Below are 25183 nucleotides of genomic sequence, written 5' to 3' on the forward strand. Positions count from 1 at the left end.
GTGTATGTGTGTGCACATAAATAGACACACATACACATACCTGGTTGTGATGAAAATTTTATTTCTTATATATGAGTTGTAATCAAACATTTCAAATTCACAGCTATAGTATGGCCCTTTTTGCCTCTTCCAATTTACAGATGTTGCTGCAGTTTTTCTATAGTCTATTGAGACTATGCCAAGTTTATTAGAAATGTGGCTAAAATGAGAGTGAGGCTAGAAGGACTTTTCTTTTTAGTTCCATAGGAGTATTTAAAGGGGAAGGTGAAATAGAAGATAAGCCAACAGCAGCACTAGCAGGTTGTTGCAATTGAGAGTAAAACCTGGTCCTGTGAGTCTGGAAGGGAAGGGCTACAGACATTGGTTTTCAACCCTGGTTCCACATTAGTTTGTGTTGGGTCTCTTTCAAAAAAGCACTGACCGCTGGCCCTTCCCTACATCATTGAAGTAGAAGCTCTGAGGATTAGAGTTCTGAAAGAACTTTCTTATAGAATAAAACATGTGGCCTTTAGGTTATATTTTGACTACTCAAAGGCTTTTCTTTTGGCTTCTGAACAGTGGTCTAGAGAGTGGAGGTGGCTAGATTGAATGTCCTCCAGAAAAGACCTCTGTTTTCACGGTAATTATGCTAAGAACACTCAAGTATTTGATTATTTACAAGACATCTGTTTTGAAATGCTAGAGATACTTGAAATCTAGGAAGGTCGAGATGGTTTTGACTTAAGAATGTTTGTGCATTCTTGATTCAGTGTCTGCCCTTGAGAAATGAAATATAACCTTGCTCTCTGTATGTGCCAATTATAGAAAGGTAGAGCTTGTTTTCTTCTCCCTCTTCCCTTTTTCTTCTCTTTCATTCTTGTTTGCTTCTCTTCCCTCCCACGTCTCTTTCCTTTCTTTTCCCTTCCTGGGTGTCAGAGGCTGGCCCACTGAGCAGTGGCATGGAGGGAGCTTTCCATTGTCATGTTAGTGGTGGCCTGGACCTGAGGGCTTAGGGGAGCTGAGGTTCAGAAACACGGAGAGGTGAGCCCAGAAATGGCTGGGCTGGTTACTTCATAATGAGTTGGTTTACCATCCTTTTTAGAGCGTGATGCAATAAGAAAATACCAACTGTAAATAGTAAGCAGTTGTTTATTAAAAAAATGACATCTGATTCACAAGTCCAAATGTTAATTGATGTAAAAATGAACTGTCTGGTCACTATCATTCTGATCCTTGAAAAGGAGATTTAATCTGGTGCTGTAGTCACCTGAATGTAGAATTGGTAGCTTCCTAAAACTAGAGTAGAATTTTAAGCCCCACCCAGCAATCAGCTGTTATCAGGAATGTCTTTCTGTGTCTCAGAGGAAGGAGAGTTGTGACTGTGAACATTTGAGTTATTCTACTGGCCCATGTAGGAGTATTTAAACCTTTGGCTAATGCACATAGTACTTCGAGGAAGAAATCCATAAACAGAAAGGGCAGGTATAGGATGAACCTGTTAGGAGTTCAAGGTTAGAGGATAAAGAGGATATCTGAACTGTATAAAGTGGAATGGAGAGAGAAAGCGTAGTTTCTTTTAGTGTTTGCTTATTTAGGTGGATAAAACTTGTCCTGCTTGGCACCATTTTTAGTTTGTTGAGTCATGTAGGTATTGATGAAAAGAGTCAAACTCTAAAATATTTAAAGAGATTTATTCTATGCCAAATATGAGTGAGCATGGCCCATAACACAGCCCTCCTTGGGAGATCCTGAGAACATGTGCCCAAGATGATTGGGACATTTTAGGCAGATATGAAACTTCAGCCTAGAAAGGTAGATCAGCTCGAAGCAGGGAGGCTTCCAGGTTATGGGTAGATTTAAAATTTTTCTAATTGGCAATTGGTTAAAAGAGTTATCAATAGAAAGGAATGTGTGGATTGCTATAAGAGGTTGTGAAGACCAAAGTTGTATCACACAGATAAAACCTCCAGATACCCAGCTTCAGAGACAATAGATTGTAAATGTTTCTTATCAGACTTAGGGTCTGTGTCGATGTTAATGCTGGAGAGGTATAATGAGGCATGTTCGACCCTGAACCAATCTTTCAGGTTAAATTTTAGAGTACCCTGGCCTAGGAGGAAGTCTATTCTGATGGTTGAGGGGCCTTAAAATTTTATTTTTGGTTTACATAGGTGTATCAGTTACTGTTGCCATGTAACAAACTACCTCTCAGAAATTAAAGGCTTACACCAACAGCCAATTATTTGCTCATGATTCTCTGGGATAGCAAGTTAGCCTGAGTTTAGCTTTGTATATTTTCTGCTAGTCTCACCTGGAATCACTCATGTGGCCTTAGGCATCTGGTGTCCTTACTGGGGCTGGATGGTTTAAGATGGCCTCACTCATGTCTAATAGTTAGCATAGCAGGCTGTAGGTCAGGATACCTTAGCTCTCCACAGGACCTCTCTGACAGGCTAGCTCAAGCTCATTCACATCATGGCTTCCAGCCACAGTCATAAAAAAGGAGACACATCCTAATACGCAAATGCTTCTCAGGCTTCTACTTGTGTCTCATTTGCTAACGTCCCTTTGGTTAAATCAAGTCACAGGGACAAATTCAAATTCAAGGAGTGGAGAAAGAAACTCTATCTTTAAAGTAACAAAGTCACATTTCAAATGGGAAGTGCATGCAGGGATGGAAAGAATTGTTCTGGATGTTTTTACAGTCTACCAGAGTCAAACGACATTTAGGGATTTGTTAAATGGTAATGTTACTGGAAAGGAGTCCCAGTCCAGACCACAAGAGAGGGTTCTTGGATCTCACGCAAGAAAGAATTTGGGGTGAGTTTATACAGTAAAGTGAAAGCAAGTTTATTTAAAAAGTAAAGGAATAAAGAATGGCTACTCCATATGCAGATCCATTTTTATGGTTATTTCTTGATTATATGCTCAATAAGGGGTGGATTATTCATGCCTCCCCTTTTCAGATCATATAGGGTACCTTCCTGACGTTGCCATGGCATTTGTAAACTGTCATGGCACTGGTGGGAGTGTAGCACTGAGGATGACCAGAGGTATTCTCATCACCATCTTGGTTTTGGTGGATTTGAGCTGGTTTCTTTACTGCAACCTGTTTTATCAGCATCGTCTTTATGACCTGTATCTCATGCTGACCTCCCACCTCATCCTGTGACGTAGAATGCATAATCGTCTGGGAATGCAGCTCAGTAGGTCTCAGCCTTATTTTACCCAGCCCCTATTCAAGATGGGGTTGCTCTGGTTCAAACACCTCTAACAGTAACACATGGCATACAGGCTGATTAAAATACTAAGCACTGAGTATAGTATATTTGGTGTTATATTTCAATGCAAGAATAATTATATGTGTTTCAGTGGCTTGTACCCTCCAATTAGTGATGAACATACCCTGTGTGATTCGGTCATTTAGTTAACAAATATTTATTGTACATCATGGTGGGCCAGACACTGTTCTAGGTGATAGAGATGCAGCTGGGGGAAAACAAACACACGTAATTCATATGTATAACAGTCACAAGGAACAAAGAGAAACTTACAACTTATTACTGTGGCTTTTGATTTTGAATTTGAGGCAACAGAGTTTGTTCTCTATGCAAGAATGCCACAGAGGCAGATTTTTATCAAGAATTTAGCCACTGTGAAGTTTGGTTTTAAAGAGCAACTCAGTAAGTGGTTTTTCTGCTAACAGCAAGTCAATATATTTTAGAAACTATTGTATTCAAGAAATTACCTAAAAAGGGAGAAGGATCCAAATAGTAGTTTTCTACTTAAAGAAGGTTGATTTTTTTAACCACTAGATGTTAAAGAAATAACCAATGGCTATATTTTCATATTTACCGAGGCTACTAATTCTAATGCATTAGCTAGAAGCTATTCAGACAAGTATTCAGTGTCAAGCGTCTCCCATCTGATGTTTGCTTGTGCCATTGTCCTTGGGAGACATCTCCCATCTCCTAGGTGGGTTGCAGCGTGAGGACAACCAGAAAACCTTGAGAAAGTCTTGTCATTGTTTGTGAGGCCAGATTAATTGGGTCCTAGTGATAGAATGTTAGAAATAAATGTGAAAAATTGCATGGGAACTGAGAGTTTTCTTTTACAACAGCAATCTTGTCCACCCTTGACAAGATAATATTTGTTCACCTTTGACAAGATAGTATTCTTACAGGATGAAAGTGTGTTTATATATATATATATATATATAAAATCTGTTCAGTTTTCCTAGTTGGGAGAAAGTCCTTCATAATTAATATCATTGTGACCCCTGTAAAAAGAAAAAAAAAAAAGTCAGCAGAACATTTCTACATTCCTTCATTTTCTATTCCGTTTAATTTTCTAGAAATATCTGACAGTCTTTTTGAATCCCAGTGGTGGTAATACTGGAAAAACTTGTTGCTCTAAAAATGCTACCTTTTGTGGGATGACATTGGAAAGGTGGGAAGTTGGAGGTCTTTTTTCCCCTTGTTTCTTTCTTTCGTTTATGAACCTTTTTCTTTTTAAAAGTTTTATCGCTTATCACTTTATCACTTAGTTTATCACTTTACCACTTTTGTTGGCACCTTTTTTCCCCCTCCTGTCTTTTATGATGTTGAAACTGAAGGGGAAAATGGAGCTGCCAAGATAAGTTACAGTTAAGTGACGTTTGCTTGTGGCATTGTCCTTGGCATTGCACAGAAAGAACTAAACGAGCACCACTGGTGCTGCCAGGAATTTAGGGTCGAAGTAGAGAGGAAGAGAAATTGTGTTCCGGTTTAAAGTTCAGTGAGAAAAGTTTAGCACATGCTAAAATGTAGCATTGATCCCTCAGAAAGTACATTTAAATTTTACATTAAATGTAAATTTGACATTAAATTTAAATGTTGACATTAAATGTACTTTCTGGAAAGTACATTTAAATTTGACACTAAAACTCTGATATTATATTATATTATATTAGATATAATGAGATTATGTGGTTTGAATGTCCAAGAGATACCTGTAGCTCTGATACTGAATTGAACGTGATCTGAGCTCATTGTAGAAAGATTGACAGACTTGCAGAGGGCCAGTGCCAAAGGGAAGGCCCTATGAGGTGTGGGTAGTGAGGAGGGGGACCCTGGGTTACTGTTGACTAAAAAGGTGGAAAAAGATGAGAGAAGAAGGGGAACTATAGCTCTATCTAGAATCAGGGAGAGCATGACTCTTGCTTACAGTTAGCAGTAGCTTGTGACAAAATTTGTGGAAAATATGACAGGGCTTTGGAGAACTCTTACCGAGAACTGTAAATTAGTTCAGAGAGATATTTTGAAAGGATTTTAAATATATAAATGTATGCTTTCCATTTATCAGCAAAATAAATAGACATTGTTGACCATCTGTCTTCAGAGATGGAAAGCGTTCTTAAAATGTATACAATGAATGGTGAAGCAGAACTAGTGTTGATTTTAAAAGGTTGAAACCATACAACACTAAAGCTTAAGACGTTAAAATACATTTTGTGTACTAACTAATGGGCATGTTTTGTTCTTTCTTTTGCAGACATACATTGGAAGTGTGGTTATATCTGTTAACCCATACCGGTCTTTACCCATTTATTCACCAGAGAAAGTGGAAGAATACAGGAACAGAAATTTTTATGAACTGAGCCCTCACATGTAAGTACTGTACTAAAGCATTAAGTTTCTCTTTTACTTCAGAGATGTGTAGTTGACAGATGTGTGCAGCTGTCTCCTTTGAATTTCAGAATAATGTTTTTGTCAGTTTTTTTTTAAAGTTTGATAAAAGTGTGAAGACTTTAATTGTTATTCTTTATTTTAAATTAAAAAAAGGCAGAATACTTCATTTGACGTCAGACACTTCTGAAATATTTGGATTCAGGATGTAAAATATTTTCTGTTCAAAATTCTTTGCAAGTAGCAGCTGCTGCTAATTATTTTTGCAAATAAAACAGGAATGTGCATTGTTTATTATTATAAAGAGCCTAAGCAGCTTTTTCATAGTGTTGTTGGGCCAAGAAAAATCCTGAGTGTTGGGTTGTGTCATGGTGTTTGGGTAAAAGGACCAAACAATACCTTCAGTTTGTAATTTTTGCAGACATCGTTCACCAGATGCGTGGGATAGGCCAGTGATTTCACTTACTCTGGAAAGTCACTTGTTTGATTTTTCTGAAGAAGGTCACTTGTTAGTGTAAATCATTCCTTCACAGTACCTGTAGATTCTGTTTGTCTGCTCTTTCAGAGTTCTTCGTTGACGTGCTTAAGAGATGTCGAAATGATTTGGCCACTTTATACCACTACAATTTTGTTTTCTAGTCTGAATGACTGAAACATAACACTGGAAAAGTTTTCCTAGATTTGGTAGATCAGTGGTAGAACCGGGTTATTCAACCCTCGAACTTTCATTCCTCCAAATAAAAATATCTGATAAAGAAAGTTGGAGAGAGAATACCCAGAAATTATCACAAACAATACCTTAAACTTTTTATTTCTCAAAAAACTTTTTTATTTATTCTTATGTTACATTTACTGATCCAAGACAAATATGTTCACTATTTACATTCTCATGTCCACTACTGAGTTTAAAGAAAAGGAAAGAGTGATATGCTAAGTTGGGCCAAGTCATGTAATGAGTTGAGAGCCTCAGACTTCTCTGCTTGTTGCTTAGGCAGAAACATTTCCTGCCTCGTCTCCTGTGGGCATGCAAGCATTTTTACCAGAATTCACGTACTTATGATTGTCAGTTGCTACAAGTGGCCCACAGTGTCTTGCAGATGGGAGTTGGTTGATGCAGTATAACATCTTTTATGCAATAAACTGTTGAATGCAGATTTAGAATATTTGTGAACTGCTGCTGAACGTGGGCTGGGAATAATGTATGCAGAAGTGCCTTGGAAGGTGTCAAGCGTTCTACAAAGTTATGTTGTTCGTTACCACCACCATTGCTATTACTTTTTCGCAGTAGCATCATCCTCTTTCTCTCAAAACAGATGATATGCTGAAAACAACCCCAAATTGTCATGAAATGCACATAAATACATGTGCATGTAGATATTGATTAGGAAATGTTCAGTAAATGTCTTGGTTGTAGAAAAGATTTATTGGTCATTGGCATATTGGTAGCGGGGCATTTGAAAATGGTTAAGCTGGCAACTTGGGTCACTTCTAGAGTTGAGACATTTTCAGTCTTTTTACTGAAAGCGGTAGTACTCAAAATGGGGCAGTTTAAAACCCCAGGGGACAGTTGACAATGTCTGGAGACATTTTTGATTGTGAAACTGGGGGTAGGAAGGTGCTTGCTGCTAGTGGGTCAGGGATGCTGCTAAGCATCCTTCAAAGCATATGCAGCCCTTCACAGTAAAGCATTATCTGTTCACCATGTCCATAGTATAGTGCCAAGGTTAAGAAACCCTGAAATGAAGTGAAAGAACCTGCGGAAAGTCTTCATTATGTCCTAGCAGAAAGGATTTTCTCTGTATGATTAAAGATTGGCTTTATTAATTTTGATAGAACATAAAATCTAATAATTAAGGAGCATATATATACCACTGTCCAGATGCTTATTTTAGTTTCTCTTGATAATGCAGCATGCAGTGATATATTTGGGCTGTTTGGAACTAAAGATTATTTATTATTTAAATGTATGAAAATGGTTATTAATGAATAAATCTGTTGGTATATTTTACCAGTCAAGCAAGTTCTGATCATTTAGTTTTCTTCTAGAAGTAAATATTGCAAGTGATCTTGTTTCATTTTGCCTTAAGACAAATAATATCTGAAATTTGTTTTATGAAGTTATCCTGATAGTTAAGCCCCTGTGATGAAATACTTTATTTGATACCTGAATATTTTAAATTCTAGTCCTCAAAGCCCCACTTCTCAAAGTATGGTGCTTGGACCAATTGTATCAGAATTCCCCCAGGGGCTTATGAAGAAATCTGGATTCCTAGGTCTTACTTCTCATAAGCCAGGAATCTACGTTTTTCACAAGCTTTCTGGGTGATTCTTAGGCGCATGTAAGTCTGAGAACGTGTTGCTTTAGATCTATATTTAAGATGTTTTTCTTTCCTTTCTTAACTACTTACTGCAATTTGTGATCTTTAACAATAATAATAGTAATAATAAAAATATTTATGGCTAATATTTTACTAAGTACTTACTATACTGCTCTAAATACTTCATATGTTTTATAACTCATTTCATTATCAAAATAATCTTCTGAGGTAGGCACTATTACAAATGGGGGAATTGTCACAGAAAGATCAAGTAACTTATCCAAAGCTACACAGCTGGTGGGAGTGGAGCCGGGGTATTAACATTGGTTGCCCCTCTTAGCTGGAAATGGGCTTGCCATTTTCATGACAGGGCCTCTTCCTGTGCACTTCCACCCCACTACCCTTGGTTTGCCTGTGTTCCTGCACCACAAACCCTCCAGGATAAGCTTGACTGTGCCTCATTTACCTCCAGCAGTTGTCCACATGCTCTTTTTGCATTTTCAGCTTTAATCTCCACTCTGGGAATGTTTAGATATATAATGTTTGGGTAGATAGAGAATGTTTAGAAGTCTATTCTAGATCATAGAAGTTCATGCTCCAGAATATACATTTTTATCCTGGCGCCTGGAAGACTCCTGTAGGAGGCAGCATGGCACTGCTACTCTAGTTCACACCCCTCACCCCCAAGGAAAAGAACCACCACCAGCACTAAAATAAAATACACTCTCAATGTGCTTAGGATAAAGAAAATGACTTTTTACCATGGCCTACAAAGCACTACGTGGTGAGCAAAGTACAGTTTTACTAACGCATCTGAAGTTGCCAGATCCCTCTCCTTCCCTCCCATCTTGCTTGTTCTGTCAGTCCTCACCCCACCCTCACCACATTCCCTCCCATGAGAGCATCCTTGCATAGAATTCTGTGCCTTCTGCCTGGAATGCTTTTCCCTCCTTCTGCAAAGCAACTCGTGTTCTTCCTTCAGACCTCAAATTGCAGAAGACCTCTTCAGGGAGGAACCTTCCTCACTTGCTCCGTACTGAGGCTAGATCTGTTGCTTTTGCCACATTTACTATTTAATGTTTGTTTAAGGGATGATTTGTCTAAGAATTTGATAAGGGTTCGGTAAAAACATAGCGAACAGGACTTGGGTTCAAGTCCCAGGTCTTCCATTTACAAGCTATATAATCTTGAGCAAATTACTTGAAAAACTTCAACTCAAAGAAATTAAGTAATTAGCTTATTCAGTGGGAAAAGAATTATTAATTAACTCCTGGGATTTTTGTGAGGGCCAAATATGTAGTTGATATTTAGATAATGATCTAATATGTATAAAGTGCTTAGCATGGAATCTGCCATAACTCTGTGAGAAAGGAGAGCTATTTCTATTAACAATGAGAATTATAGGAATTGTTGTAATAATAAGGTATGTGGGACACATTTCCAACATTCTCACATGCTCTGTCTCACCACTTTCTGCATGGTGGGTCATTTTCCACTTCCTTTAGTGTATTTTCCTGCATTTTTCTTTGCGAATGTTCATCTTTGACGGTATTTTGAAACAGGGTCAATGCTAACTTGGTTCCCTACTAACACAGCCTGGCATTCTCAAACAGGATGTTTGTGATGTAAGGGGGTGAGATGACCTTAGCTTTTGATGCATTCTAACTGTAAATATTTCATGAATTTAGTTCCAGTTTGAATAGAAAGCAACTTAAGCAGCTGCTCAGACTACATGCTTTGAAAACTTTGCCAATTAACTTGCCCAATATTACATTTGAAATTTACTTGTAAATTTTTTTTTTTTTTTTTTTTTGAGTCGGAATCTCGCTCTGTCGCCCAGGCTGGAGTGCAATGGCGCGATCTCGGCTCACTGCAACCTCCAACTCCCGGGTTCAAGCAATTCTCCTGCCTCAGCCTCCCAAGTAGCTGGGACTACAGGTGTCCGCCACCACGTCTGGCTAATTTTTGTATTTTTAGTAGAGACAGGTTTTCACCATATTGGCCAGGCTGGTCTCGAACTCCTGACCTCGTGATCCACCCTCCTCGGCCTCCCAAAGTGTTGGGATTACAGGTGTGAGCCACTGCACCCAGCCTTTTTTTTTTTTTTTTAAAGAGATGAGGTCTTGCTATGTTGTCCAGGCTGGTTTCAACTTCTGGGCTCAAGAGATCTTCCTACCTCCTGAGTAGGTGGGACTGTAGGCACATGTCACTGCACCTGGCTTACATTTGGAATTTAATTTGAGCTGTATTCACTGTTAGTCTGCAAAAGCACCCAGATACTTTTGTAATTTATATGTTTTGAAGGTGTCTACAATTTATCTTTCTTTAAATTTTAGATAATTAAAAAATAATTCAATTTTGTGTAAGTATATGACTTTCAGATCATGGAAGTGTATAGATTGGTTTCTTACCTATTTTCCTTTCAAAAATAGCTTTCTGTTATCATTTGTGGGTCTGTTAGTCCCCCAGACATGTAACTCCTCAGCTGGACGACTCCTCTGTGGCTCCTTTCCTTCTCTGAACTGTCCCTGTTATGTGTTAAGCCACATCTTTGAGCAGGGTGGCATCTGCAAGGAAATGTGGCTGTGCTGCGTGGCAGAGCCTATACCACCATTTGCTTTTCTATAGTTAGGTAAGTGATGTCTTTCCAGTATGATTTTTAACTTCTTTGAAAATAAGGAAGGTAAAAAATGTATTCCAGGGAGGACTGAGTACATTTCAGAAAACTCAGTAACTGGATTCATTGAGAACTGCCTCAGATTCCCAAACAGCATTGATAAGGAAAGGCTGAGAAGGGAGAGATGAGGGAAATAATCAAACTATAGGTTGAGCATCCCTTAATCTGAAAATCCAAAATCTTAAATGATCCAAAATCAGGAACTTTTTGATCACGACATGACACCACAAGTGGAAAACACCACTCCTGACATCCAAATGCAGTCAAAATGCAGTCATGCAACACAGAATTGATTCCATGTCCCTAAGAGAAAGGTAAAATTTCCTTCAGGCTATGTATATAAGGTGTATATTAAATATAAATGAATTTCATGTTTAGACTTGGGTCCTATACCCAAGATAATTTTGTATCTGCAAATATTCCCAAATCTGAAAAAATTTGAAATCTAAAACACTTCTAGTCCCAAACATCTTGGTTAAGCGATACTCAGTCGATACTTAATCTCCTTCCACTTAGTTGGAGTAGCATTGTGACAGTGCACCTTCAGATATTTTAGTTACCAAATCCACTGGCCTTTTTTGTTGGGTAATTGCGTTTTAACCTTGCAGCAGTTGATGCAGTTTATCACCAACAGATGGATCTTCTAAAATCAGATCATGTTACTCACCTTCCTAGAAACCTTCATGGGCTCCCTATTACTCCCAGTTCCTTTAGTGTAGTGTTCAAGGCCCTTTACAGTCTAGCTTTAGCTGTCCTCCCTGCTCTCCTCCAAACCCTACTACGCTCCTTTGTGGAATCTCCTGTTGAGTCAGAGCCATTCATGTCTTTTCCTTTCTACGTCTCATACCCTGTACCTTATCTCCACTGTTAAAATCCTGCCAGTCTCCTATGGTCTGTCTGAAAGGCTTGGTCAGCCCCAGCAGAATCCACAAGGGACAACTGGCCCTGAGTTATCAGACCACTCATTTGGTCTTAAACACACCTCTTCTTGCTATGGTTGATTAGGTTTTGGTGTCACCCTCTTGAATGAGATAAAAGCTTCTGTAGGTTAGAAACTTTATCCTGCACATCTCTGTGGCTGTCTCCAGTGCTTTTCTCTTAAGAGCTCAATGACTATAAAACGAAAGAGGTTTTAAGTGATTTTTCATTACATTTTACCTGTGTTATGGCTGAGAGTTCAATGAAATAAAAATGTACTTGATAGGATACTTGTGGAGTTTATTCAAAATTTCATGCAGTACAATGAGAATTTTTTTTCATTTTTTAAAAAAAGCAAAGATATTTTTATGGTGCTCTTCAACTCTTAAGTATTTGTTCAGCTTCGATTTGTTCATGTTGTCTGTATGTCTATTGAAAGGAACTTGCCACCAGAAGAAGAGTGTATTGTGGTACCTGGCAACAAGCCCTCTGGTGGTCATAGCCCAGGAGTGAGCTGAGATGTGTCCTTAAGTTAGGATATAATGTGGTGGCCATATTACCTTAGGCATTGCAGTCACAAGGTGAAGCAGTCTTTCCATGTTAGTAAATTACAAACTCAGCAACAAATGTTAAAACTTAGAAAAGTGGCTTACAGCTTTGAATAATTTCTGGTTACCCTCACTTAAAAATGGGTAAGCAATTAGTGGTGGCACTTGGTATGGTGCTAATGTCGGTTATCCAGAAGTGAGCCCTCTGTCTGTGGACTCTTTGACCCCTACTTTTGGGCCAGACTGGTTTTTCAGGATCACATACCGTTGCCCATGAGTGGTGTTGCTATAATGCTTGTGTGTTTTGAGTCTTTGTTGATCCTGTTACCATTTTACTCCATTCAAGGTGAACCAAAGTAATTTTATAAAGAACATTTCTGACTATATCTCAAAATGTACCAGTGCTGTGGTTGAGTATACAGAAGTTAGGTTAAGATTCCAGGGCAGAAGACTCACACATTATTTCTTTTATGTAGTCAATTTTTTTTTTTCTGCAACAGAGTTGAAATTCTGTGAATTAAAGCTGTGTTTATTTTGAGAGCTCTTACTGCAACTAGATTCTGAATTCTCCTGTAGAGGTTGCTTGTGCAACTGGATGTGAAAGTGCTTTCTGAAGGGTGTGTGTGCGTGTGTGTGTTGATGTGATGTTGCTGAGGCTGTTGTGTTATTTCTTTCATTTTACTTTTGGAATAGTTGAGTCCTTAAATTGATCCAGTACGTCTCCACAAATAAGTTGCAGAAAAGAGTTTTATGCTTTCCCATCTAGCATTCTTTTTATTTATTGCTGTAGAAGAGATATTCATTTACTGAGCCAGTATTTATTGAGAGCTTACTATGTGCCAGGAAGTCTTTCAGGCACTGGGATACAGCAGTGAACGAAACAGATAAAATTCCTGTCTTCATGAGAGAGGCTAAACTCCAGCTTAAGTATTTAGAAGTCAAGATTGTACATACCATTGGTTAGAAGGGAAAAAGGGAAGAGCAGAGGAAGGGAAGCTTTCATGAAAAAAAAAAATTGAATCTTAAAGGATATTCTTATAAAACCCCCTTTGAGCCATATCTAAGGCAGTTTAAGTCAGTAGATGACAGGTTGTGGTCTGCAAGGCTTTGCATCTGTCCAGGCCTCAGATATATGCAAGTAGCTTGTACAGAAGGGGATTAGAGCTTTGTTTGCTCTCCAGTTTAGATGCCTTAAATAAACATCTCTTGTGTAATGACACCATCTTGAAAATAGCTAAAATTACCCTTTTCCTTTTATGCCTGACTGTCATGGGTCAAAATAAGCAGAAGGCAGGCACTGTGTTTGCAGTCAGTCTTGGGGGATATTTGTTTGATTCTGGACAACAAGGATTAGAAAACTTCTTGACTTAGGCGAGTTTCATATCAGCAGTGCAATGTCCATGTGGTGGTCAAGCTCTGCTGTTGACTTGAAGCTTCCTGAGGCTGGGTCTGCAGTGGGAAACATCTCTGGGGCTCGCACCTAATCAGCTTCTGTAAATGCTCCATGAATTGAACTTGCTGCCTTTGACTCTCAAAGTTTTCTTCCCAGTATGTTGCTTTTTGGGGCTGTTTTCAAAACGGCTTCTTTCAGCCGGGCGCGTTGGCTCACGCCTGTAATCGCAGCACTTTGGGAAGACGAGGTGGGTGGATCACCTGAGGTCGGGAGTTCCAGACTAGCCTGACCAACGTGGAGAAACCCTGTCTCTAATAAAAATACAGAATTAGCCTGGCGTAGTGGTGCATGCCTGTAGTCCCAGCTACTCGGGGGGCTGAGGCAGGAGAATTGCTTGAACCCAGGAGGTGGAGGTTGCAGTGATCAGAGATCATGCCATTGCACTCCAGCCTGGGCAACAAGAGCAAAACCCCATCTCAAAAACAACAACAACAACAACAACAACAACAACCCAGTTTCTTTCAGGATATATACTCTTAGCAGAAAGAGACCTCAGCTAATTTTTCTTCCAGATCATGAAGCTTTTAAAACTCAAAAGGAAGGTTGGTTTGATGCCAGCCTAATGTTTTTATCATGAAAATTGTTATGATGTAAGAATACATTTGTTAATTGAAAAGTGTTTCTGGTACATCTGTGCAGTTTCAGAATCCTAATTTCTAGACCCTCAATTAGAGTTTATCTCCCTTCTCACCAAATGCACATCTCAGACTCGAAAGAGTTTATTGTAAAAATGCTGTTTGTGAAGCCAAGCCTATGTTCACACCGGCATACATGATAATTTCAATGATACAATCTTAAAGGGAAAAGTTTGGTTCTCAGCAAAACAGCTGCTTCCTGCCAAGATGTGGCTGGCCTTTGACAGACTCTGAGAAGTTCTGCAACATCCTGGAAAAGATCCATTTCATCTGGAGAAGCAGCACTGAGGCCTCGGCCCTGAGAAGGATTAGTGTAATTACTTCATCCCTGACAGAGAGAGCTACAGTTGGAACCCACCTGGGAAGCCTTGTCTAGGGAGGTGGGAGGGGTGCTGGCCCCACCCTTTGTTGTTGAAATTGGAATCTTTGCCACAATCTGTTGCTGGGACTGGTGTGGCGGGGTAAGTAGGGCCAAAGGAGCCCTGTGGGGGTTTGTCTGAACAGGGGCTGACAAAAGCTGGTGCCCATCCAGCCAGCCCGGGGAAGTTAGCAAAGCCAGGGATAATGAAAGAGTTCAGCAGAGCGAATATGAGGCCCAAGTCGTGAGACTGCGGAACTGAGGGTGGGGATGGGGCCACCACAGGGGCAGAAACTCACGTAGAGGGGAACAGGCCCAGGCGTACCAGCCCCAGGTTCCAGTTCCAGCCTGTCCCAGGGATCCCAGATCCCCAAGTGCAAGTGATTGTTCATTCATCTGATAAACATGATTAAGCATCTACAACATGTTGAGGTGCTGGGAATACAAAGATGAATTTGCCCTTAAGGATTCACAGGCTGGTGTGGGAGACAGACTGATAAATAAATACCGAAGGGAGAAAGTGGCCATAAAAAAAGGTGGGGCATGTCCTGGTTTGCCCTGGACAGCCCTGGTGATTCCTGTTGTAGCAGCATAATTATTAATAGTGCTCTTGGAATTAACAGAAGAGTCTGAGAATGAGCAGTAAGCGGTGTGGTCCCCTGGGAAATGGGGTACAGCCCTGCCTGAGGAGCTAGGAGATGGGATGGAGGACCCTTGGGTGATGAGTTTGCCGCATGGATAAAGAATAGGACTCTAGGCTCAGGAGAGAATTTTCTAGTCAGAGGGAACAGTGTTGACTCAGTCATTCATCATACGTTATTTGAGTGCCCACCGTGAGCCACGTACTAATGTACATACTGGGGACACAGTGGACAAAAATCTCGGCCTTTTTGTGCTTACATTCTAGCACAGAGAGAGACAAAACACAAGAGACATTAATAAAACAAATGGCATTTTAAATGGTGACAAGTGCTGTGGAGAAACTTAACGTGGGGAAAGGGCATCAGGGCTGTGGGGGAGTCAGGGGTGGTTTACTGTTTTAAATAGGGTAATCAGGGAGTGCTTTATTGAGATGTTATATTTCAGTATCATCCTCTAGGGGTAAGAGGGAGAGACATGTGATGTGTTGAGAGAAGAATGTTCTAGGCAGACGCAACAGCAGATGCACAGGTCTGAATGGGAGACAGACTGAGCTAGAACAGCGTGGCACGTCAGTGATCTAAGTTTGTGTGGTTTCCTAAGGTTGGAACCTAGGGTTCAAACTGAAGATGGGCAGATGAGGTGGAAGAGGAAGAGCAGACCCAGGTCACAAAGAACTTTTGTGCTAAGGATTTTTAAGCAGGTAGGAGGAGAGAGAATATGAACCTTGGGATTTGAACTGCTGTGGGTGTACAGAAAAAGAGAAACTCAACGAGAGGTTTAGGTTTAGGGACTTGGTAGGCTTTTGCAGTAAGGGACAAGGACAGAAGGCTCATCTGAGGATGGGAGGGACACTTTAGAGGCAAATCCATAGGATGCATTGGCTGACGAGAAAAGGTGAAGAGAGAGAAAGGGGGATCAGAGGGAGAAAGGGGGATCAGAGCCCAGCCACAATTCCTGGCTGGGAATGGAGAGGTTCAGAGTCCCAGGCAACTCCTGGAATTGCAATAGCCTGGAGATAGTCTTGTGAAGCAGCAGTGGGTACCTAGAAGAGCATGGCTCCGGGTAATTGACAGCAGATAATTGTATGTTTCTAACATCATTTCTGATACCAGGTGTGTGACTTTTTTCCCCCAACACCAACCAGTTATCTGACACTAACTGGGTGTCCGACAGTTCAATTTGTTTACTGGAAAGGGGTCCCCCAAGAGAGGGTTCTTGGATCTTGTGCAAGAAATAATTTGAGGTGAATCCACAGAGTAAAGTGAAAGCAAGTTTATTAAGAAAGTAAAGGAATAAAGAATGGCCATTTCATCCCATGAACAGAGCAGCCCTGAGGGCTGCTGATTGCCCATTTTTATGGTTATTTCTTGATTATATGCTAAACAAGGTGTGGATTATTCATGTGTTTTCCGGGAAAGGGATGGGCAATTCCTGGAACTGAGGGTTCCTCCTTGTTTTTTTTTAGACCACATAGAGTAACTTCCCAACATTGCCATGGCATTTGTAAACTGTCCTGGCGTTGCTGGTAGTGTTCTAGCATGCTAAAGCATTATAATTAGTGTATTATGAGCAGTGAGGGTGACCAGAGGGCGGTTTCCTCGCCATCTTAGTTTTGGTGTGTTTTAGCCAGCTTCTTTACCGCAACCTGTTTTATCAGCAAGGTCTTTATAACCTGTATCTTGGGCTGACCTTCTGTCTCACCCTGTGACTAAGAATGCCTAACCTTCTAGGAATGCAGCCCAGTAGATCTCAGCCTTATTTTATCGCGCCCCTATTCAAGATGGAGTTGCTCTGGTTCGAACACCTCCGACAAACTCAGTTCTGACACTAACTACACAGCACAGACCACACAGGTCAAAGGCTTAGTCCTACAAATGTGCCCCACTTCAGACACCAGCCACGAATGGGGTACCCTGACTACTCACACTTCTGCTCAGCCAACCCCACACATTTGGGGGTTTCCATGATCCTCAGGTTCAAGAATTTGCTAGAACAACTCACAGAACTCAGGATGATACGTTTTTTAACATTTACTGATTTATTATAAAGGATATAACACAGGAACAGTCCAATGGAAGAGCTGCAGAGGGCACGGTGGGGGTGTGTGTGCACAGCCTCTGTGCACTCTGGGAATACTACCTTCCCAGCATGTCAGTCTGTTCACCAACCTAGACCCTCCATCCCCCCAAAAAAACAGAATTGTGTTCAAATTTTTATAACCCAATCTCCAGCTCCCCTCCCCTCCCTGGAGGTGGGGAGGTGGGGTTGAAAGATCCCCCACTCTAATCACAGGCTTGGTCTTTCTGGTAAACATCCCTATACTGATGCTACTGAGGGGCCCCACCTGAGTCCCCTCATTTGCATAACCTCAGGTATGGGCGAAAGGGACTTGTTATGAATAATACAAGATATTCCTATCACCCAGGAAATTCCAAAGGCTTTAGGAGCCCTGTGTCAGGAACCTGAGACAGACCAGATACATTTGTTTTTATACCACAGATGTGGACATGTGTATTATACATTGTTCTTAAGAAGCCGTAGAAAGCTTGTCCTGAAATACGCGAATGCTGGCTTCCTGAAGCCAGGTTATTGTTGGAGTTTCTGTATACAATTTTAGAAACCTGAATTAGTAGGCCACATTTTTCCAAGACATGTCTAAGGGTAGCAACAGTTCAACTCAATAAACATTTGAGTGTTGTGTGCCCAGGATCCCATCCAACCCCTCCAAGTCATTTCCCCTCTCTACTGCCTTATCTTTTTTCTTTCTTCTTCCATTCCCACCAACATAACATGCTGCAATGTTTCTCTTGATTCCACATCTCCTAGCTACCATGCCATTTGTTTCCTTTATTACCAAACTGTTTGAAAAGTTGGGTATGCTTATTGTCTCTAGTTCATCCCTTTTTCTTTTGTAAATCACTCTAATTGGGCTTTCATCTCCCACTCCACTAAAACTTCTTTTCAAGATCATTTGTGACCTCCATGTTATCAAATCCCATGGTCAATTTTGAATCCTCCTCTTCCTTTATCAGCAACATTTGACAACATGACCAGCTCCTTCCTGGAACCTTTTTAAAATTTGGCTTTCTGGCCTCCACATTTTCCTGTCTTTCCCCTGCCTTGCTGGCTGCTCCATATCCAGCCTCCGCATTCCCGTGGCAAGTCCAGGGGCTCCACTCTGGGACCTTTGCTTTTCTCCTCTGTAGGCATTATTTAGATGAGCCCACGTGGGCTTCAAATACCCTCTATGTGCTGACGATGCCTCCCGGATTTAGATCTTCAGCTGGATTTCTCGCCTGACCTGCAGGCAATCCAGCTATGTTGAGCTCTGCAACATCTCTTTGGATAAGGGGCATCTCACACCTTAGCATGCTTCAAACCAGACTTAGGATTGCCCCACTCCCTCTTCTCTTTCTCACCTTGGTCAGTGGCAGCATCATCCTTTGGTTACTTGATGCAAAACTGTTTTTTTCGTTTTCTCCTACTGCACACTCAGTCCATCATCAGCCTGATCATCCTAACCACCTCCATAGCCACTTGTGCGTGTCCCAGGCCACTACCCTCCTTTGCTTGGATTATGGTGGTGGCCTCCTCACTGCGTCCCTGCTTCAACTCTCCTGTTGCCTCTGCCTCCCTCCCCTCAGCCGCCAACTTTCTTATCTTCATGAATGTTATGGCGGCTGCCTAGAGTGATCTTTTTTAAAGATCTCCATCAGATTGTTTTTCTTTGCTGCTCACAAAACCTGCAGCGACTCCCTTGTGGCCTGCATGGCTCCACTTGATCTGGGCTCTGGCCACCTCCCTGACTGCATTTGTTACTTCTCACCCTCTCTTCCCCAGCCACACTGTCCTCCTTGCTGCTGCTTGAACATGCCACTCTCAGCATCACTGTTGTACCTTAGAGGGGCTGACTTGTTCTCTTACTGCAATCAGGAATAGCAGTCCCTGAAATAGCAAGTCCTTCCTCAATCACCTGTTATTCTCTTAGACTACTTTATTTTTCTTCAGAGCATTTGTACTTACCTGACATCTCGCCATGGGCTCATTTTTTGTTACTTTATTGTCTTTTGCATTAGAATGTCATCTCCATGAGCACTTGTGCTTTATTTTACCATCCCTGTATCCATAGTAATTAGAACAATGCCTGGCACAGAGCAACCACTCCATAAACATTGGTGGAGTGAGTGAATGAATGAATAGACTGGTGGGGGGTGGGAGAGCTGCTGTTTGTTAGAAACTGTAGAAGACATGGTTTTGTCTTTAAGGATCGTCCATTCTAGTTGTGGGTTGGGGGTGGCTACTTAAGCCACATTTTAATGTAACAGTATACTTACAAGGAACAAGTTGGAAGTGCAGAAAAATTGGTGGGTTCAGAAATTCTGAAGGTGCCACTTGTGTTGAGTCTTGAAGAAGAAGTTTTTTTTTTTTTTTTAAAGACAGAATCTTACGCTCTCACCAAGGCTGGAGTGCAGTGGCGCGATCTTGGCTTGCTGCAGCCTCCACCTCCTGGGTTCAGGTGATTCTTGTGCCTCAGCCACCTGAGTAGCTGGGATTATAGGCATGCGCCACCACGCCTGGCTAATTTTTGTATTTTTAGTAGAGATGGGGTTTCACCATGTTGACCAGGCTGGTCTCGAACTCCTGACATCAAATGATCTGCCTGCCTCGGCCTCCCAAAGTGCTGGGATTACAGGCATGAGCCACCACGCCCGACCTGAAGAAGGAATTCTTGAAGTAGGTGGCTTTTGTAGTTTATAGAAGATAAGACAAAAGACCAGTTTTGGCCATGGCATAATGACCCTGAATGTTAGGAAAGGGAAACGGTATTAAGAGTTGAGAATGTAGAGCTATTTTTTAATTTTAATAAAACATTCCAATACCAATCTGCCTGAATCATTGGGAAGACTGAAGGATTGTGAAGTTTATTCCAAAGTAATAGGAGGAGAGTTTGGGATAAGGAAATTACTTAAAATTACAAACTATGTGTCTGGAAAAATTGCCATCTTGCATTTCGGTCATGAACTGGAAAAAATTTTCAGACTTGTTAAATATGCCTAAATGTATATGTGTATAAATGCAATTTTTTAATGAATGAGTGGTGAATGATTTAATGTTGAAATGATATAAGTGTAAACAGATGTTAATTCATTTGTTTTACAACAGAATTTCTAGTTGCTATTGGTGATGAGTCACAATGTAATTTAGGAAGGGGCAACATTTGATATGAAGAATGCTGATTTTAATCTTTATTAACTCTTATGAAGCCCTTTGAAGCCACCCCCTTAGTATATTAGTGTTCATTGGATGCATACGTGATCAGCTTGAGATCCAAAAAGAATATCCTTGTATCCTCAGTTACAGTAGGAACTTCCTAAGCCTTATAGATGACTTAGCCTGCTTTCACATAAATTTAACAATAGAGGAATAAGTTAGAGTATATACATTTTCTACTAATCTTTTTCCATCAGTCCACATCAACAGCCAAAACTTAGGCTGTTTTAACACCTGGAGGGAGAGATGATTTGGGTGGTTTTGCACCACAGACCTCTATCTTGGGAAAACACATGCAGGCATAATCATAGGTTACCTGCGGAAGGTCTTAGGTTACCGGCTTAAGACCGGAGGGTTTCATTTCTACTTTAATCCTCTATATTTTCGTGAAGGTTGGGTCGCTAAGGGCCCTTGGATGTTTCTTTAGGAACTGCTAGTTTTTAAGCCGTTGCTTTGCCTTCAAAAGACATATTTTCACACTCATACACCCTACTTCACATTTGGCCATGCAGTGTTGCTGCTGCTTCTATCTATATTTATAATTGGTTTGGCCGTTATTAATAGCAGAAGCTTATGCATATTTTTCTCATGTGAATAGTATTATGGATTAAAAAAAGGACATTCAAAATGGCAGAATCTCATCTAAGGTCAGGGAAACGTATTAAAGAAAAGTGTTACTGAAGTATAAAGATGTTAAAGGCATAAATTATAAAATGAACACATGTAGCTATTTAAGATTACATGATAGAGTGAGTCATGGCTATCTGGTTACTCATTACCTGGAATGTGGGTATAGGGAAGGAGGAAGTGGAAACATGTGCATGGGTGTTGGGCATTGTTCCTAAAACAAGTAGAATATGATATATAACACTTTGAACATTTGCATCCTTTCCGTAACTTAACATAACTTTTATTATAAGAATATTATATCTATGATTGATTCTTAATGTCATACTTTGTCTTACAGGCATAGCTTAGGTAGCATAGATGCATTTTAAATTTTGAAAATCTTTGTCCTTTTCTATATTTAGAGACTTTAACTTTCTTTGATGTTTACATATATATTGCATTGATCTTTAATAGGACTCTTAAAATTACAAGGCTACAGTAACCAAAACAGCATGGTACTGACACCAAAACAGAGATATAGATCAATGGAACAGAACAGAGCCCTCAGAAATAACGCCGCATATCTACAACTATCTGATCTTTGACAAACCTGAGAAAAACAAGCAATGGGGAAAGGATTCCCTATTTAATAAATGGTGCTGGGAAAACTGACTAGCCATATGTAGAAAGCTGAAACTGGATCCCTTCCTTACACCTTATACAAAAATTAATTCAAGATGGATTAAAGACTTAACGTTAGACCTAAAACCATAAAAACCCTAGAAGAAAACCTAGGCAATACCATTCAGGACATAGGCATGGGCAAGGACTTCATGTCTAAAACACCAAAAGCAATGGCAACAAAAGCCAAAATTGACAAATGGGATCTAATTAAACTAAAGAACTTCTGCACAGCAAAACAAACTACCATCAGAGTGAACAGGCAACCTACAAATTGGGAGAAAATTTTCGCAACCTACTCATCTGACAAAGGGCTAATATCCAGAATCTACAATGAACTCAAACAAATTTACAAGAAAAAAACAACCCCATCAAAAAGTGGGTGAAGAACATGAACAGACACTTCTCAAAAAAAGACATTTATGCAGCCAAAAAACACATGAAAAAATGCTCACCATCACTGGCCATCAGAGAAATGCAAATCAAAACCACAATGAGATACCATCTCACACCAGTTAGAAAGGCAATCATTAAAAAGTCAGGAAACCACAGGTGCTGGAGAGGATGTGGAGAAATAGGAACACTTTTACACTGTTGGTGGGACTGTAAACTAGTTCAACCATTGTGGAAGTCAGTGTGGCGATTCCTCAGGGATCTAGAACTAGAAATACCATTTGACCCAGCCATCCCATTACTGGGTATATACTCAAAAGACTATAAATCATGCTGCTATAAAGACACATGCACACGTATGTTTATTGCGGCATTATTCACAATAGCAAAGACTTGGAACCAACCCAAATGTCCAACAATGATAGACTGGATTAAGAAAATGCGACACATATACACCATGGAATACTATGCAGCCATAAAAATGATGAGTTCATGTCCTTTGTAGGGACATGGATGAAATTGGAAATCATCATTCTCGGTAAACTATCGCAGGGACAAAAAAGCAAACACTGCATGTTCTCACTCATAGGTGGGAATTGAACAATGAGAACACATGGACACAGGAAGGGGAACATCATACTCTGGGGACTGTTGTGTGGTGGGGGGAGGGGGGAGGGATAGCATTAGGAGATATACCTAATGCTAAATGATGAGTTAATGGGTGCAGCACACCAGCATGGCACATGTATACATACGTAACTAACCTGCACATTGTGCACATGTACCCTAAAACTTAAAGTATAATAATAATAAAAAAATAAAAAAAAAAGTAAAGCCAGCGCTAATTAAAAATTCTGGCTGTGAAAATAGAGAAATTGAGTTTGATAAATTTGTAGCTAGTGATCAGTTGTACATTTTTTTTCACTTGGCCTCTTGTGGCCTACTGTTTCTGAAATCCCACTGCTTCATTTCTCCTCTTTCACAGACACTCTGGTCTATATTCTGTTTTACTCACTCCACATATTCAAATCCTGCTCATCTTTTGCGGTATATGGGAAACCACTCCATTCTGAAGCCTGTTCTCTAAAGGCCACTCGGTGGTCCGAACACATATGGTCCATATTGTGCATTCTGTCACAACCATGACCTTTTATTTATATATGATTTTTATTAATCATATAACTTTTATTTATCTTATGTATCTCATTGATTGTTTCCTATTTAAGTATTAGACTTCTACAATAGTAAGCATCTTTGGAAGAGGGACTATACATGATACTTTGTTGCTTCAAGATCAGTGGTCTTAAAATCTGCCTGTTTTTGGTTATTTATAGATAACTTGTCAGGTAACACCATCCTAATGTATTGTGCGTGTTATAAAACATACACAAGACTGGGAATTTTTAAAAAGTGATGAATACAGAAATATAAATAGAAGTTCTGATGTTTATATTTGTACTCCGGTGGCTCATCTTGGGCATGCCCTGGGATGCCCACACCTCACTTTGGAGACCCGGCATTAGGTTCGTAGTAAGTATTCAGGAAATATTTATTTTTAGCCTTCAGCTATTCTGTGCTGCTTACCGACAAAATTCCCACCTATTGGAAATGAAACTTGAGTTTATAGTCTAAGTGTGTTTGAGACCTAGTAAGGGGGTATAAGGAATGATTAGTCAGAATAAGGTAGGTTATTTTTGAGTGGCAGGCCTTCCTAGCTCAAGGCATAACACAACAAAGGTTTGTTTCTCATGAAACACAATTTGATGGGGGTCCGTTGGGTTTTCTCAGAGGCTGTCCTAAAAATGGTTACTCTGATATCCAAGCTGCTTCTATATTGTAGTTATAATACCTGGAACACATGGCTTTTTTTTTTTTTTTTTTTTTTTTTTTTGAGACGGGGTTTCACTCTTGTTGCCCAGGCTGGAGTGCAGTGGTGCGACCTCGGCTCACTGCAACGTCTGCCTCCCGGGTTCCAGGAATTCTCCTGCCTCAGCCTCCTGAGTAGCTGAGATTACAGTTGTCCGCCACCACGCCTGGCTAATTTTTTTTTTTTTTTTTTTTTTGAGATGGAGTCTAGGCTCTGTCGCCCAGGCCGGAGTGCAGTGGCACGATCTCGGCTCACTGCAAGCTCCGCTTCCCGGGTTCACACCATTCTCCTGCCTCAGCCTCCTGAGTAGCTGGGACTACAGGCGCCCGCCACCACACCCAGATAATTTTTTGTATTTTTAGTAGAGACGGGGTTTCACCGTGTTAGCCAGGATAGTCTCTATCTCCTGACCTCGTGATCCGCCCGCCTCGGCCTCCCAGAGTGCTGGGATTACAGGCGTGAGCCACTGCGCCCAGCAATTTTTTGTATTTTTAGTAGTGATGGGGTTTCACCATTTTGGTCAGGCTGGTCTCGAACTCCTGACCTCAGGTGATCCACCTGCCTCAGCCCCTAAAGTGCTGAGATTACACATGTGATGCACTGTGCCCGGCCCACATGGCTTTTAAGATTGCTGTGAAAGGCGAAGAGAGAGCATGATAAGATCTTCTTCATTGGCCAGTGCATAGTCACATGGGCCCAGCCTAACTGCGAAGGAAGCTGGGAAATACAGTCTCCTCTTCTGCCCAGGAAGGGAGAATGGAATGGGATTTAGTTAATATATCACATGGTCTCTTGTCTGCTCGGATTATTTCAGTAACGTTGTTGGCTGTTTGGTAATTTAATTTGTGGATATCGTGTAAAGCAAGCTACTGTGTGAATTTAAACATGAGTTCAGTAGTATAATTTAGAATGAAAGACCTCTTAAAATATTTTCAATTAAAAAAATAATAATAATTGTAATCATGGTGAATTTCCACATTTCCAGTTTAATTTTATTTGAATGCATTTCTACAGAAGTAAAACTGTTCATCCATTTTTCATGTTTCTGTTGTTACCTTTTTTCTTTCACACTATTGTTCAACAGACTTTAGTAGCTTTTTGATTTATTATGAATAAAGACTTTTTTAGTAGTGTTATATTTGGTTGCTATTGCTTACAGAAATAGTTG

General features: G+C 40.4%; 1 protein-coding gene across 11 annotated transcripts in view; it reads left to right on the plus strand.

The window, feature by feature from the left end:
- MYO1B (myosin IB) overlaps positions 1-25183 on the plus strand; it is a 178165-nt gene that overhangs the window by 44474 nt on the left and 108508 nt on the right. For all 11 annotated transcript variants that reach the window (XM_063647753.1, XM_063647749.1, XM_063647756.1 and 8 more), the window contains exon 3: positions 5512-5627. In XM_063647753.1, coding sequence (XP_063503823.1) covers positions 5512-5627 — 116 coding nt within the window. The remainder of the gene's footprint in view (positions 1-5511; positions 5628-25183) is intronic.

This window comes from Pongo pygmaeus, chromosome 11, assembly GCF_028885625.2.
Source record: "Pongo pygmaeus isolate AG05252 chromosome 11, NHGRI_mPonPyg2-v2.0_pri, whole genome shotgun sequence".
NCBI classification, from domain to species: domain Eukaryota; kingdom Metazoa; phylum Chordata; class Mammalia; order Primates; family Hominidae; genus Pongo; species Pongo pygmaeus.